Source organism: Cannabis sativa, chromosome 3 (assembly GCF_029168945.1).
Source record: "Cannabis sativa cultivar Pink pepper isolate KNU-18-1 chromosome 3, ASM2916894v1, whole genome shotgun sequence".
NCBI lineage: Eukaryota > Viridiplantae > Streptophyta > Magnoliopsida > Rosales > Cannabaceae > Cannabis > Cannabis sativa.
This window is the reverse complement of record NC_083603.1, coordinates 27,964,556-27,979,513: the sequence shown is the minus strand read 5'-3', so window position 1 is coordinate 27,979,513 and position 14,958 is coordinate 27,964,556. Positions and strand designations below refer to the sequence as shown.

At 40.6% G+C, this 14,958-nt stretch overlaps 1 protein-coding gene across 1 annotated transcript; it reads left to right on the top strand.

Moving 5' to 3' along the window:
• Positions 1-10,266: 10,266 nt before the first annotated feature.
• Positions 10,267-10,734, top strand: LOC133036006 (uncharacterized). The gene has a single exon (XM_061112472.1). It carries the CDS (start codon positions 10,267-10,269, stop codon positions 10,732-10,734), a length of 468 nt encoding a protein of 155 aa, XP_060968455.1.
• The last annotated feature ends 4,224 nt before the right edge of the window (positions 10,735-14,958 follow it).

Genomic DNA, 14,958 nt, shown 5'->3' with positions numbered 1-14,958 from the left:
AGATACCTACGGTATAGGTCATGTATTTCCTATTTTGTATTTGCTAGGAATATGTTCCCTTGTTAAACCTGCACAGAAAGACAAGTGATTCAGTTCTAGGGATCCCCCCAGAAAAACACTATAAATACCCCCCTAACACACTGAGACAGGGGTCGAGAATCCTTGGCTCATAAGAATTAAAGAGAGCAAATAGGAGAAATATCTACCAAGAACATTCTCTGTAATAAATACTCTCATAAATAACAAAGACTCGTGGACTAATGCTCATTAATGCCCCAACCACGTAAAAAACCCCATGCATTAAACTTCCTACAGCTTTCGTATATTCATTGTTTAATCGGTTGCCGAAAATCTCGGTCAACAAGATCAATCTAAGTATAATTTTATAAATATTAAATTAAAATTTATATTTAGAGTTTTTCTAAATTGGAAATTTTAATTAAATATATATATATATATATTAAAATAAATATTAGATGAAAATACACTTTAAATAATGAGCTTTATTATAAGGATATTCGATCTCCATTGTTGGTTCTACATAGTTCTTGTTTTAGTGATTAATCATCCCTAATGGATGAACGTTCATTAGCAATTTAACACCGTAGAATCTCAAAAGATGAGTATTATTTGTAAGTGTTTTATTCCTAGTACTGATCACCGTAATGGTGGTTGCTAGGAGTAAGACTTACAAAAGTATGAAACAATAGTGGTGTAACACCCTAACAAAATTAGGCGTATTACGTGATTTTTAAACGTACCGTGCAGCTCGTTGCTAATCAACGAGGTTTATGGAAAAACGTGATTAATTAAAATTTTGCTTTTTCATTAAACTTATAAACCATTTTACCAAAAAGTCTCGGGATCCCGATTTATAAAATATTTACAAACGTTTTTACTATTCAACTTTTACAACAAAATAAAGTCGTCTAACGACATTTACAAAATCTCAGCCCTGCTGTCCCGAGGATCGTACGCTCCAGGCCTAACCGCCCCGACATGTACAATCCCATAAGCTCGCTCACGGTCCATCAGCAACTGCCTTGCCTTTACCTACACATGAACGTAAACTGTGAGTCGACAGACTCAGTAAGAAAAGCATACTAATATCATACATAAAACTGACTGCCGTGTCCAACACGATACTGAGTCCCGCTACTGCCATGTCCAACATGGTACTGAGCACTACTGCCATGTCCAACATGGTACTGAGTTTTGAACGTTCAGGGGACGGTACTATTGACAAGTATCCTCCTGATCGGTCGAACCGGTCATACTCCGCCGCCGGGTCATACTCCACTCGTACCGACGGATAGGTCAATAGCACCGAACCACCAACCGGTGTCGGCTGATCGGTCGAACCGGTCATACTCCGCCGTCGGTCATACTCCAAATCGTACCGACGTGACGGGGTTGGGTGGTTCGAAGCCTAAATACATATCTAATGTAAACTAACGTGCTTCCTACATGCACGCTAAACATGTAATCTACATATGCATACCGTTATACTAATCTTACGGATTCCGATTTCGTGTGTCGTCAACCTGACTGGAACTGAAGCTGAACGGCGGATTACTGGCTCCTAAACCATAAAAATCACAACGCTATAAGTGACACGCTAAATCACTTCCCGGGGACTAAAACTTGAAACTAAAAGTTTCCCTATCGATAAAAAGCATGGCAATACCCCTAAAAACCCAAAAACGAGGAAAACTAGGGTTCTGAAAAATCCCCAACCGGAAGACCGGTTGCCCAACCGGAATTCCGGTTCTGGAAAAATCTGAACCCCCATCCGGAATTCCGGATGCTCAACCGGAATTCCGGTTCCTCGCAGGCAGCAACCTAAAATTCTCATATCTTGACCAATTCGAACCCAATTGATCCCAAACTTTCCAGACCTGTTCTATAGGTCCCAAATAACAATTCTAGAGCATCAAACCTACCCAGAAACCTCATACACAAAAATCACCATTAATGACCAAGCTTTGAGTTCAAGAACTCAAACTTGGTTAAACCCACTAACATGCACCCTAGCCTAGTTAATTCTACTTAACTAAGCATAAAAATACCTCTGCAAACTAACAAGAACACCCAGCAATAACACAGAAACAATTCATGGCATTTTCTCTCAAAATTACATAATTTCACATATAACCCTCTAGCATGCTCAACCTAGCAATCAAGCATAAAAACAACCCTAAACTAACATGCTTAAACTCAGAAAATAAGAACTAATTACAGCAGCAACAACATTCCACAATCACATGCATTCATCATCCTTTTTTCAAGAAAAACAAGTAAAAACACAAAGAAAGGTTGAGAACCACTTACAAGCAACTAAGGATCACAAAAATCAACACAAGGAAGACTTGAATCACCAAGAAAATTCCCCCTCCTTGCTGCTCAAAGATGGCCGAAAGAGAGAGAGTGTTTGTGTGTGAGTTTTTGGAATTTCTTTTTCAAAATAAGCTAAGTGTTGGAAAAAGAATAAATGTCATAATATATCAACTTAATAAATCCATTTCAGCCAAAAAGGTTATTTAAAAATAACATTTAATTCATCTAATTCACATAAGACAAAAAATACTAATGGGGCAAAAAGACCATTTTGCCCACCACCATAAAATCACTAAAATCATACTAAAGGGGTATTTTTGGGACATTCTAAATTCCCGGCCATTCCCGACATTCCCAATGTCTAAAACCCGTCCCCAAAATACTAACATACTAAGTTGTGATTTCTACTGAGCCAAACGCCGCGTTCCAAAATACCGGACACCGGAAATGCGAAACATAAAAGCTACTGATGACATAATTATGCATATCTGAATTCCGTAAATAACAATGATAAATTATTTAAATAGCTATAAATAATTTCCTGATTAACATAAATAACTGCTAATTTCCAAGTTAACTAAGCGGGCTTTACAACTATTCCCCCCTTAAAAGGATTTCGTCCCCGAAATCTCACCTGAATAACTCTGGATATTGAGCTCGCATATCTGACTCAAGCTCCCAGGTGGCTTCTTCCACCTTACTGTTTCTCCAGAGAACCTTGACCAACGCTATGGTCTTATTCCGAAGGACTTTATCCTTTCTATCCAGGGATCCGCACCGGTTTGTTCCTCATAAGACATATCTGACTGAAGCTGAAGGCTCTCATAACTGAGTATATGAGAGGGGTCTGAAACGTATTTTCTCAACATTGAGACATGAAATACGTTGTGCACTCGCCGATAAAGCTGGAGGCAATGCTAACCGATATGCCACTTGACCTATCTTCTCGAGAATCTCGAAAGGTCCTGTAAATCTAGGGCATAACTTGCCTCTTTTCCCGAAACGTTTAATCCCCTTCATCGGAGATACTCGCAAAAACACATGGTCCCCTACTCGGAACTCAACATCCCTACATTTCGGATCTGCGTAACTCTTCTGTCTGCTCTGGGAGGCAAGCATTCTAGCTTTAATCTTCTCTATTGCCTCATTGGTCCGCTGAACTGACTCTGGACCTAGGTATTTCCTCTCCCCTGTCTCATCCCAAAGGATAGGGGATCTACATTTCCTACCGTACAACTTCGTAGGGTGCCATCCCTATCGTACTCAGTAATCGTTGTTGTATGAAAATTCCACTAACGGTAGGTATTTACTCCATGAACCCTCAAAGTCCATAACACAGGCTCTCAGCATATCCTCCAATATCTGAATTGTCCTTTCGGACTGACCATCTGTCTGAGGATGGAATGCTGTACTGAATTTTAGCTTCGTACCCATTGCCCGTTGCAAACTCTGCCAAAATTTGGAGGTGAATTTCGGATCCCTGTCCGAAACTATAGACTTCGGTACCCCGTGAAGTCTCACTATCTCCCTGACATATAACTCTGCCAACTGATCCACTGTAAACGTTGTTCTAACCGGCAGAAAATGAGCAGATTTCGTAAATCGATCCACCACTACCCAGATGGAGTCATACATACCCGTGGTCCTAGGTAACCCGACCACAAAATCCATCGCAATGTCCTCCCATTTCCATTCTGGTAGGGTTAGAGGCTGCAACAACCCTGCTGGTCTCTGATGTTCAGCCTTGATCTGCTGACACGTGAGGCATCTCGAAACGAATTCTACCAAATTCTTCTTCATACCGCTCCACCAGAAGTACGGTTTCAAATCTTGGTACATCTTGGTGGTGCCGGGATGTAGAGAATATGGAGTAGAATGAGCCTCCTCAAAGATCTCGTTCCTCAAGTCCACACTGCTCGGGACACAAACCCTGGCTTTATACAAAAGCACTCCACTAGCTGACACTGAAAAGTCCTTGGCTTGACCAGCCAATACCTCGTCTCGGATCTTCACTAACTCCGGATCTGTTGTCTGGGCAACCTTTATTCTTTCTAACAGATCAGATTGCAGCGTTAAGTTGTGAAGCTGACCTACCACAAACTCAATGCTGGATCTAACCATATCCTCTGCTAGCTGAGGTGAGATCTGAACCATGCTAGCTACTTGCCCGGGACCCTTTCTGCTCAGGGCATCGGCCACTACATTGGCTTTCCCGGGATGGTAAAGGATCTCACAATCATAGTCCTTCACTAACTCCAACCAACGCCTTTGTCTCATGTTCAAATCTTTCTGAGTAAAGAAATACTTGAGACTTTTATGGTCGGTATAGATCTCGCACTTCTCTCCATACAAGTAATGCCGCCAAATCTTCAGTGCAAAAACCACTGCGGCCAATTCTAAATCATGAGTCGGGTATCGCTGTTCATAATCCTTTAACTGACGGGAGGCATAAGCGATAACCCGATCGGCTTGCATCAATACGCACCCCAAACCCTGTTTGGATGCGTCACAATAGACCACGAACTTCTCCTCGTCCGAAGGCAAAGCTAGTACCGGAGCGGTAATCAATCTCTGTTTCAGCTCCTGAAAACTAGCTTCGCATTTATCTGTCCAGATAAATCGCTGATTCTTCTTCGTAAGCTCAGTTAGGGGCATTGAAATTTTGGAGAACCCCTCCACGAACCTACGGTAATACCCAGCTAATCCCAAGAAGCTTCTGATCTCAGTCACTGTCTTCGGTCTCGGCCAATCCCTGACGGATTCGATCTTCCCGGGATCCACCTTGATCCCGTCCTTACCCACAATGTGTCCTAGGAAGGACACCTGAGACAACCAGAACTCACATTTCTTGAACTTGGCGTAGAGTCTATGTTCTCGAAGTCGTTGCAGTACCATCTGAAGATGTAACTCATGCTCCTCTTCTGATTGAGAGTACACGAGGATGTCGTCGATAAACACAATCACACAGGTATCGAGGAAATCCTTGAATACTCTATTCATCAGGTCCATGAATGCGGGAGCATTGGTTAGTCCGAATGACATAACCAGGAACTCGTAGTGTCCATACCTAGTGCGGAAAGCCGTCTTTGGAATGTCCTCCTCTCGGATCCTCAACTGATGATAACCCGAACGGAGATCAATCTTAGAAAAGACCGTCTTCCCCTGAAGCTGATCGAACAAGTCATCGATCCTAGGTAATGGATATTTATTCTTCACCGTCAGCTTGTTCAACTCTCTGTAGTCGATGCACATCCTCATAGACCCATCCTTCTTCTTCACGAACAAAACCGGGGCTCCCCAAGGTGACACCTGGGCCGAATGAACCCTATGTCAAGCAACCCCCGGAGCCGAATCTTTAATTCCTTAAGTTCAGTGGAGCCATCCTATACGGGGCTTTGGAAACCGGATCCACCCCTGGTGCCAAGTCAATCACGAAGTCAATCTCCCTCTCGAGGTGGTAACCCCGGAAGTTCTTCGGGAAAAACGTCCAAAAATTCCCGAACCACTCGATGTCCTCTCGGCCGAATGGTGTCCGGCCGAGTGGTGTCCACCACCACGGCCGTAAACCCTAAGCACCCACCGTGCAATAATTCTCTCGCTGACATAGCCGAGATCACCGGGATCCGAGATCCCTGAACCGAACCCACAAATACGAACGGTTCTTCACTTTCCGGTTGGAAGACCACCATCTTCCTCTTGCAATCAATGCTCGCCGAATATTTAGATAGGAAATCCATTCCTAAAATAATATCAAATTCGACTAAGCTCATCTCTATCAGATCAGCGCTCAACTCTCTACCATCTATCCTGATCGGCATAGACCTAATCCACCTATTGGAGATAACCAATTCTCCGCTGAGTAACGTGGTTCCAAACCCCGACTCATATCTATCAAAGGGTCTACCCAACTTACTAAAGACTCGGCCGCCACATAAGAACGTGTAGCCCCGTAATCAAACAAAGATCGAATAAAGCGAGTTGTTAATAAGAATCCGACCCGTAACAACCGATGGGCCGGCATCCGCATCGCCCGCGTGATCGCGAATACCCCGGCCGGAGTGGGTATCGCCGGAGCTCTCGGTGCTTCCGGCCGAGCCGGGGACATTCCCTCTTGAAGTGCCCGGCATGCCACAATGAAAGCATCCCCGCCCCTTGCACTCTCCCCGATGGTGCCTCTTGCACTAGGGCACTGCGGATAGGAGAAGCGAGTCTCATTACCACCAGACGACTCCCTCCGTTCGGTTCCCCCGAACCTCTTGTTCGACTCGAGCCGCCGAAGCGATGGGTGCCCTCTTCCTCTGATCAATGGCCGAACCACTACTCCCCCTGCTAAATCCTGATGCAGGAGGGGTAGGAGCTTCGCCACCAACCGGAGTACTGGCTGATTCTGACATGCACCCCACTGCGCCCTCAGCTCGCAGTGCCTTCTCCACCATCTGAGCGTAGGTGGTGCTGTCGTCAGTGGTAATCATCAGGTCATGCCTGATCTTGGGATTCAACCCGTCCAGATACTTCTCCTTTCTGCTGAAGTCGGTTGGCACAATTCCCGAGGCTAACCTCGCCAACCGGTCAAACTGAGTGGTATACTCAGTGACACTCATGTTCTCCCGCTGGGTCAGGTGAACAAATTCTTTCCTCTTGGCGCTTCTAACCGCCTCATTGTAATACTTCGCGTTGAAGAGTTCTTGAAACCTCTCCCAAGTCATGGTGGTGACGTCATGGATCTGAGACACCATGTCCCACCATACCAGGGCGTCCTCCTGGAACTGAAATGTGGCGCACACCACTCTGTCGTTGCCGGTGACACCCATAAAGTTCAGAATTCTGGTGATCACCGTAAGCCACTGCTCGGCTTTCGACACATCTGGACCTCCCAAGAATACCGGAGGTGCTTGTTTCCGGAACCTCTCATACAACGGTTCCAATCTATGGGCCGCCACTACCATCTCGGCCTGGGCAAGAAGGTGTGCCACCGGAACTACTCGGCACAGAACCGCAGGAGCACCCTGCTGTCTCAACCTCTGAATCTCGAGGTCTTGTTCTTCGATCCGGGCTTGCATCTCCGCAAACCGTAACTCCCGATTCGGGGCTCCCCGATCGGCCGGGGAGCTCGGGCAGCCTGTGGCGGGTTCTCATCACCCCGACCACGAGCCCTGCCTCGGGGACCTCTACCTCGGCCCCGAGCAGGTGGGGGAAACCGAGCTCCCTCTCCCTGATTCGACCCCACTGAGTTGCCTCGACTCCTGGTAGTCCGCCTGGCGTCCATCTAGTTAGAACCGCCTGCGAAACCAAGAGTTGGCATATCAGGTCGTATTCAAGGCGAGCTTACTAATGCCGCTTAATTTGGAAATTAGAAATGAAACATGCGCCTATTCTACTATCAGGCTACTAACATGCTTCCTAACAGGCTTTTCTTTTTCATAACTGAATAAAATAAACTAATAAAGCAATAAAGGCTTACTGAACCGTGAACCGAGCTAACTGCTGATGATGATTGTACATGTCGTGACGATCTTCGGAAAACAACCTGGCGGCTCTGATACCAAGTTGTAACACCCTAACAAAATTAGGCGTATTACGTGATTTTTAAACGTACCGTGCAGCTCGTTGCTAATCAACGAGGTTTATGGAAAAACGTGATTAATTAAAATTTTGCTTTTTCATTAAACTTATAAACCATTTTACCAAAAAGTCTCGGGATCCCGATTTATAAAATATTTACAAACGTTTTTACTATTCAACTTTTACAACAAAATAAAGTCGTCTAACGACATTTACAATCCCATAAGCTCGCTCACGGTCCATCAGCAACTGCCTTGCCTTTACCTACACATGAACGTAAACTGTGAGTCGACAGACTCAGTAAGAAAAGCATATTAATATCATACATAAAACTGACTGCCGTGTCCAACACGATACTGAGTCCCGCTACTGCCATGTCCAACATGGTACTGAGCACTACTGCCATGTCCAACATGGTACTGAGTTTTGAACGTTCAGGGGACGGTACTATTGACAAGTATCCTCCTGATCGGTCGAACCGGTCATACTCCGCCGTCGGTCATACTCCAGCCTGTACCGACGGGATAGGTCAATAGCACTGAACCACCAACCAGTGTCAGCCTGATCGGTCGAACCGGTCATACTCCGGCTGCTGGTCATACTCCAGCCTGTACCGACGTGACATGGTTGGGTGGTTCGAAGCCTAAATACATATCTAATGTAAACTAACAGGCTTCCTACATGCACGCTAAACATGTAATCTACATATGCATACTGTTATACTAATCTTACCTGGATTCCGATTTCAGGTGTGCCGGTCAACCTGACTGGAACTGAAGCTGAACGGCGGATCGGCTCCTAAACCATAAAAATCACAACGCTATAAGTGACACGCTAAATCACTTCCCGGGGACTAAAACTTGAAACTAAAAGTTTCCCTATCGATAAAAAGCATGGCAATACCCCTAAAAACCCAAAAACGAGGAAAACTAGGGTTCTGAAAAATCCCCAACCGGAAGACCGGTTGCCCAACCGAATTCCGGTTCGGAAAAATACGAACCCCCATCCGAATTCGGATGCTCAACCGGAATTCCGGTTCCTCGCAGGCAGCAACCTAAAATTCTCATATCTTGACCAATTCGAACCCAATTGATCCCAAACTTTCCAGACCTGTTCTATAGGTCCCAAATAACAATTCTAGAGCATCAAACCTACCCAGAAACCTCATACACAAAAATCACCATTAATGACCAAGCTTTGAGTTCAAGAACTCAAACTTGGTTAAACCCACTAACATGCACCCTAGCCTAGTTAATTCTACTTAACTAAGCATAAAAATACCTCTGCAAACTAACAAGAACACCCAGCAATAACACAGAAACAATTCATGGCATTTTCTCTCAAAATTACATAATTTCACATATAACCCTCTAGCATGCTCAACCTAGCAATCAAGCATAAAAACAACCCTAAACTAACATGCTTAAACTCAGAAAATAAGAACTAATTACAGCAGCAACAACATTCCACAATCACATGCATTCATCATCCTTTTTTCAAGAAAAACAAGTAAAAACACAAAGAAAGGTTGAGAACCACTTACAAGCAACTAAGGATCACAAAAATCAACACAAGGAAGACTTGAATCACCAAGAAAATTCCCCCTCCTTGCTGCTCAAAGATGGCCGAAAGAGAGAGAGTGTTTGTGTGTGAGTTTTTGGAATTTCTTTTTCAAAATAAGCTAAGTGTTGGAAAAAGAATAAATGTCATAATATATCAACTTAATAAATCCATTTCAGCCAAAAAGGTTATTTAAAAATAACATTTAATTCATCTAATTCACATAAGACAAAAAATACTAATGGGGCAAAAAGACCATTTTGCCCCCCACCATAAAATCACTAAAATCATACTAAAGGGGTATTTTTGGGACATTCTAAATTCCCGGCCATTCCCGACATTCCCAATGTCTAAAACCCGTCCCCAAAATACTAACATACTAAGTTGTGATTTCTACTGAGCCAAACGCCGCGTTCCAAAATACCGGACACCGGAAATGCGAAACATAAAAGCTACTGATGACATAATTATGCATATGTGAATTCCGTAAATAACAATGATAAATTATTTAAATAGCTATAAATAATTTCCTGATTAACATAAATAACTGCTAATTTCCAAGTTAACTAAGCGGGCTTTACAAGTGGAAGCTCATAAGATAGAATGGCCTTGACTCTTGCCTAAATGGGACAACGCTGGATTCTCATCTTGATCGAATAAAAGGTTGCTAGAATGCTTGTCATTTTGGATGAGCTGACAACTCTATTCAATGGATGGTATCTTTGACTCTCGCCTAAACGAGACACTGGTATCAGTTTGTGTTAAACCTTACTTGACTTCTATTTATTGATATTTTTAGTATTCAATATGACTGCGAACAATCCCATGGTGTCATTGTTGACTGACAACAAGCTCAATGGAGCTAACTTTATCAAATGGAGAGAGAACATTAATATTGCTCTCATTGGTGAAAATTCCCTATTTGTGTTGACTGAAGAGGCTCCTGAGCAGCCATGTGAGAATGCGACCAAGACAGTTAAGGAAAAGTTCGAGCGTTGGCAAAATGTTAACAACAAAGCTCGATACTCTATGCTGTCTAGCATGGTCGACACCTTGAAAACAAGGTTTGCAAACACTCTCACGACTCCAGAAATCATGAACCATTTAACTGAACTGTTTGGGATGGTATCAATTCAAGCTTGCTTTGAAGCGACTAAGAATTTCATCAATGCACGGATGAGACCTCATCAGAACGTGCGTGATCACCTTCTCCAGATGACTAGTTACTTCCAAGAGGCTGAGAATCATGGAGCAGTTATTGATCAGACAACTTAAGTGAGTTTGAACTTAAATAGTTTGACTCCAACTTTTCTGCCTTTTACATTAAATTATGTCATGAACAAGTTGGAGCTTGACTTCCACGAGTTAATCAACAACCTTCAGACATTTGAAAATTTGAATGGAGGACCACAGAAAGGAGGAACTAAAGCTCCTAGTTCTTGCACTGCTAATGGTACGGCCAAGCCTGAGGCAAGCATAGCCTCTGCATTGAGACCCAGTAGTAATAAGAATTGGAAGAATAGCAAGAAGCATGTTAAAGCTGTGAAAACTATTAAAAAGAAAAAGGCTGCTAATCTCGAGGCAAAGCCAAAAGGAAAATGCTACTATTGCAATGAAAATGGCCACTGGAAACTCCAATGCCCTAAGTTTCTAGCAAAGAAACAAGGTATTTCTGTCTATGCTATAAACTCATGTGTTTTAGACAATTATTATCCCCTTGGATTATTAATTCTGGATCTACTAACCATGTTTGTTTTCTTCTTATTTCAGCTCTAGCTGTTTAAACTTGGATTGATATCCTAGCGAGTTGAGTCGGATGGTTGGACAGAAGGGTAGAGAATGTCCAAGATTGAAGATGAAGCTCGAAATCTTCTTTTAATTTTTGAATTAATTGTTTTAATTTATGAACAATTTAATTAAAATTATTGGTTTGGGATTTTATTCTCAATTTCATAATTATGCAGACAATTCATTTTTTTTTAGAATATTAATAAAATTTTCTCTTTTAGTTATGAATTGCATTTATGAATTGAGCTTCAGTTTTTCTTTATCTTGAGTATGCTAATACCAATTATATTTATATGTTTATCATGTTTGTATGTGTTTGTGTTTTTATTATTGATACAAAATCTATGGTATATTCATCTTTGCAAAGAGATCATACCACATAAACACTTAGAATTTAAAATTCAATGTTTATGAATAATTGTTAATTCTTAAGCAATTATTAAGATTTTGTTTAATAAAAGATCTTTTACTCTGATAGGGGTGGAAAAAGTTAAGAAGTAATATATGCAGTTCAACGATCTTTTACATCTATTGAACTTTAGATTATATTCATAACTTTACATGATCTCTATAACACTTAGGTGTGGATAAAGCTATTGACATATGTAGTTCATTTTGAACTCTAGACTATAATCAATACACTACAAAATCTCTATGGCACACATATTTTGAATAAACATGGATGTAATATAATGAACAAATTAGCAAACTATTAGAACTTATTCTTGATCCTGTAATTTTTTGTTCCAATTAATATGTTACTGTTGTAATAGAAATTGATACCAATAAAGTTCTTGGACATAGTATCACAGTACCTTATTTGAGTGGGAGACTTTTAAAATTCTAACCCATCTTTATTTGGATGACACTAGTGATGGATTACTATGTTATGATCATGATATGAACTTTAGAATATAACTGAGAAAGTAAATCTAACCATTCATATGGATAGAAATAACTTATCAAAATTTTGAGGATAAGATAGGAGAATTTTGCAAAGTCTATTCGAATGACTTGGGCAAAATACCTAATCTTCATGAAATGTTTTATGGTATCTCTAATGATTACTTAATCTTAAGCAAGTATTTTACATTAATGTTAATACTAGATTGTTATGTTGATGACTTAGTCTAGAAGGAACTTAAAATTTCAGACAAGATAATATGTCACAACAAGATGTCCCTGAGAGCCAATAGTAAGAGGTTAAGTGTACACTTGTGTACGAAATTAACCAGACTCCTACTGTTGAGTGGGAGCCATCTAAGATGTAATCAAATAAGGAACATTAGGAGACAGTCAAGGAAGAATCTCTGAAAGTGACCTATATGTTAGATGATATGGGTGTATATTAGAATCCTTATATCTTCACCAACTCATAACATATTCAAGATGGTGGTTACTCTGGGGGTGGAGGAATATATTCTAGAAGGATGTAAAAACCCATCTAAAATGATTTAAGCTCCATCAGTGAAGATACATAACTTTGTTGCTTTCGAAAAGCACTGGAAAAGTTATTCAGCTGAAGAAAGTTCTTAACTGTGTTATCTCTATTCCAATTTTGGATAGAATTAGAGACAAGTCTTCTATATATTCAGATGCACTTAATAAACAGTAAAGAATTCAGTATCCCTAGATGAGTAATGCATATAGAATATGATGTTGCATAATATTTTATGAACACAAAGGAAGTAATGGTGGAGAGAGCAGTTGCTTACCACAGACTCACAGTTCCAGTAATTTGGGTTTATTCAAATACACTACACTTGATCCAGATATCAAGACAATAGATTGATTGAAATGCACTACTTGTTTTATGTTAGTGCAAGTGGGAGTTTGTTGGGATTTTATGCCTTAAATAAAACCCATTTCAATGAAATCTAATTTGTTATCAATTAAAGATTAGAAATCATTTATGTTTACATGTAGTTTTCATGTTTATGGTTTAATGTGTACAAAATCTGTTAAGTCCAGAGCATATAGTTATTCACAATTATAGTAATGTCAACACAGTGGAATATAATTGTGATTATATGCTTCAAAAGATAATGTCCCTTGATTCATCAGTGCACTGGATTTACACTGATGTGATAATCAGCGATAAAGTATACTTACACCTTGGATAAGTGTTATGTTCTTTCCAGAACATTGGCAAAGTATGCTATTTTCAGATGTATGGAATATACATTGGACTGAGACCGATATTAATCTTGGTAAAGATATTATAATCTTACCGTTGTATCTTTCTAAGTCAATATCACTGGTTGATCTTAGATCAAAATATCTTAATCCTGACATGCTTAGGTTCAATCTCAATAGTGTTATTTGTGTTCTTTGATTTGTTAGTTGGTCTGGGTGATACGTACATTTTGGGAACATGATAGTACAATTGAGTGGGAGCGCTAAACATAGATATGGAATCTATAGCTTCTATCTGGACATAGAAGTGAAACGATGATTTCCTTTGAGCTTGGCTTAATAGAGATAAATGGAAGAACTCTTATTTCAGTGATTATATTAGTTTACTGAAATATTATTTATAGGAAGCTAAGTGTTTTAAGAATAAAATACATTGAGGGGTGAAACGGTAAATTTATTCCTACTCGGTGTAAATCATCTATAGAGGATCTTTGATTATTGGAATTAGAACAATGGTTAAATGTTTATAGCGTATCTATATCGTGGAACATATAGAGCATTCTATATAACTGAGAGTGCAATTCCAAGTTCTATGGTGGATGTAATGAGGAATTAATAAGTTAGGGAATTTACTTGGTAAATTCTAGTTCTACTTATTGGAAGCTCGGTCGTATAGGCCCATGGTCCCCATACTAGTTGAGACAATACTGCTTGTAACGCCCTAATGCTAAGGCACGCTACAGTGCTTTTTCAATTATTGTGCAATCTTTGCTAATCAAAGAAATTTCTCGAAAAACGTGTCAAATTAAAACTTTTTGCTTTAAATATTAAACTTGTAATATAATATAATATTTACAAATTCCGGGATCCCGATTTCAAACTTTGTAAAATATACTGTTTAAACTTTACATTTCAAAATACATAATTTTCAGGTCATCAGCGACTTTCAAAATATAACTCCCAGATGTCCCGAGACCGAACACTCCAGGTCGCGCCGCTTGACATGTACAATCTCACCCGAGCTCAGGTTCATTCTTGTTCAGCCTTCGCCTTTCCTTTACCTACACATGGAAGCAGAAACTGTGAGTCAACAGACTCAGTAAGAAATGCATATAACATACCATATAATTTCCGACCTGTAAATAGGCGCCCATACACCTATTTACAGAGCTTAACAAATGAGTATGAACGTTCAATACCAGGGTACAACCACTATACCACATACACATCGTACCTCACTGTACGAGTGTTGGTAGGGTTTATCCCAATCACTGAGTAACACTGAGTGATGTACCACACACCTTAGCATTTTCCCATGCTTGTGTTGGTATCACTGTATCGTACTCACAATCACAACAATCACTGTACCAATACACTCTATAACTTATTCATACAAGTGTTGGTAGTGCTTAACATAATTCAAGCATGCATATATAAACACATATACACACATTCAGATAATTACATCATACATTATACACAGTTCTTACCTGTTTTCCGAATTCAAGTGTGCTGGCCAACCTGAACGGAATTCACGTGCTAGATGGATGCCCTAATCACAATAATTGCAACACA